This window comes from Lipotes vexillifer, unplaced genomic scaffold (genome assembly GCF_000442215.2).
Source record: "Lipotes vexillifer unplaced genomic scaffold, Lipotes_vexillifer_v1.1 scaffold916, whole genome shotgun sequence".
Taxonomy (NCBI): Eukaryota; Metazoa; Chordata; class Mammalia; order Artiodactyla; family Lipotidae; genus Lipotes; species Lipotes vexillifer.
This window is the reverse complement of record NW_006798383.1, coordinates 3,786,046-3,788,228: the sequence shown is the minus strand read 5'-3', so window position 1 is coordinate 3,788,228 and position 2,183 is coordinate 3,786,046. Positions and strand designations below refer to the sequence as shown.

The following is a 2,183-nucleotide window of genomic DNA, read 5'->3' as shown; positions in this document are numbered from 1 at the left end:
CCCCCCCCCGCCACACACACACACACACACACACACACACGCGCGCGCGCGCACACACACACGCGCGCGCGCGCGCGCACACGCACACACACACGCGCGCCCTCCCTCTCTCCCCATCCTCCTTTTCCAGTTTGCTTCCCTCTGGAGTCATTCCGTGCTCCAGAGCTGGAAAGCAGATGTGAGCAGAGTTGGACCCAAACACACAGCCTCTCCTGATTCACTTGCATCTCCCTGCCTGGAATCTAATTTTATCCATGTAACATGGAAGGAGCACATCAAGGTTTAGAATGGGAGCCCTCAGGACAGTGCGCAGTCCTGACCATCACTCCCAGTAGACCTCGCGCCCCATCTCCACACAGGTGCCCCCAGTGGCTGGCAGGTTCCTCATCTTTCTTCCAAGATGAAGGGCACCAAGTTCTGGGCCAGATGCTGCCAAAAGCTAGCCGTGTGACCCTCTGCTACTTGCTTTGCTTTTCTGAGCCTTGGTTGTTGGTATATGTAAGATTAGGTATCTTTACTAGTTGCTTCCATCCAGCCCTGAAATTCTGTGCTTCTGTCTGCCAGCTCCCTGACTTCCATCCGTTTGTTCACTGATGTCTGCCTTCCAAGCCCCAAAACGGGGATAGACGGCTGAGCTTGGGTCAGCCTGCCTGCACAGTCATGTGATGTGAACATAAGAAGCCGCCTCCTACCTGAACTTTCCAGCAAAGCTCAAACACGTTAGAAACTTGAACTTTCACATTTCCTTTCCTCCTATCTAATGAGCCCCCAAGAACAAGGTCAGATCAGGGAGGCAGGGGGGCCGGGGATTATCAGGCATCTGGCACGGAGGAGCCATTCCAGGGAGCCAGATGTGTCCCAGGGAGCAGGCGGGGACATTGCACCCCAGACTGCAGGGCATTGGCCAGGAATTGCTGGACCAGGAAGTAAGTTCTCAGTGGGTTTGGGTAGGAGCTCAACACCATGAGGGAAAGGGGGAGAAACTTGTTTTCAGAAGTCAGCAAATCCCCTAAAATTAAGTCGGCCCTGTCATTTGCCTTTTGCTCTGTTTATGGGTTTTGGGTTTTGTTTCGTTTTGTTTTGTTTCATTTTGGTTTTGTTTTGCCATACCAAAGGCTTTAATTTTATCCAGTCATGTGCTTTATTTAGTCTTTTCATTTATGGTTTCTGCTTTTGGAGTTCCACTTAGAAAGATTTTCTCAGCCCCCCCAAGATTAAGCAAATATTCACGACTTGCATTTTTAAGTTTGCTATACGGTTGTAAGGCCAGAGTCTCACTTGTTTTTCCTAACTGGATCATCAGTCATCCCCAAATCACTCACTGAATAATCCATCCTTACCCCGCTGCTTTGAAACGTCACCTTTAGCGTTGGGCTGTCTGTGGACTCGTTCTGTGGACCTGATCCATCTGCTCCTCCTGCAGTGGTGCTGATGCTTCTCCCGCCTGGTCACTCGCTCTTTATACACGTCTTCCTAGTTGGTCTCAATATGTCTATCCTTCTGGATAAATGTTTGCAGCTACTCTATCCCGGCATTTTGCAGAAGAGAAAATATTGAGCTCCAGGGTAGGGCCTTGTCCGAGGTACCATAGGCCAGAACTCGGGTTTCCTAACTCTCACCTATGCTGCCTCTTCACCTCTCTGATCATACCTTCCCTTTCTGACTGGGCATTTAACTCTATACACCTCATCTCTCATCTCTAGAATTGCCCTCTGCTGTGGTGAGCTTGTAGGCCGTTGCAAAGTCTACCTTTTAGGCAAAGCCCAAATCCGAGGAATCTTCTCATCTCAATGCCCCGTGCTTGCCTGACGTTGCAAACAATGAGAGCCCCGCACCAAGAGGGATCAGGCAACGAACTAGGAGGCAGAGAGGAAGACGTGCCGTTCCCGATGTCTTTCCACTGGCCCTCGTTCCAGTTCTCTCCAGAGTAGTGGCTTTGCCAAGTGTCTTACAGAGCGCAGCAGAGAAAGCTCAGCTGGGCAAGGCCTGATGGAGACTGGGGCCTGGACAGGGTGCTCTCATGATGCCATGTCCCACTCCTCCCTGCAGATACCTGGGCAAAGAGGGCTGGGCACCAGCATCCTACCTGAAGAAAGCCAAGGATGACCTGCCAGCACGGAAGAAGAATCTGGCAGGCCCGGTGGAGATCATCGGGAACATCATGGAGATCAGCAACCTGCTGA

The 2,183-nt window shown here is 51.4% G+C and overlaps 1 protein-coding gene across 1 annotated transcript in view; it reads left to right on the top strand.

The window, feature by feature from the left end:
* The window catches only part of SH3PXD2A (SH3 and PX domains 2A), a 237,414-nt gene that overhangs the window by 226,939 nt on the left and 8,292 nt on the right, over window positions 1-2,183 (top strand). The window contains exon 11 of the mRNA XM_007470435.1: window positions 2,050-2,181. Within this exon, the coding sequence (XP_007470497.1) occupies window positions 2,050-2,181 (132 nt within the window). The remainder of the gene's footprint in view (window positions 1-2,049; window positions 2,182-2,183) is intronic.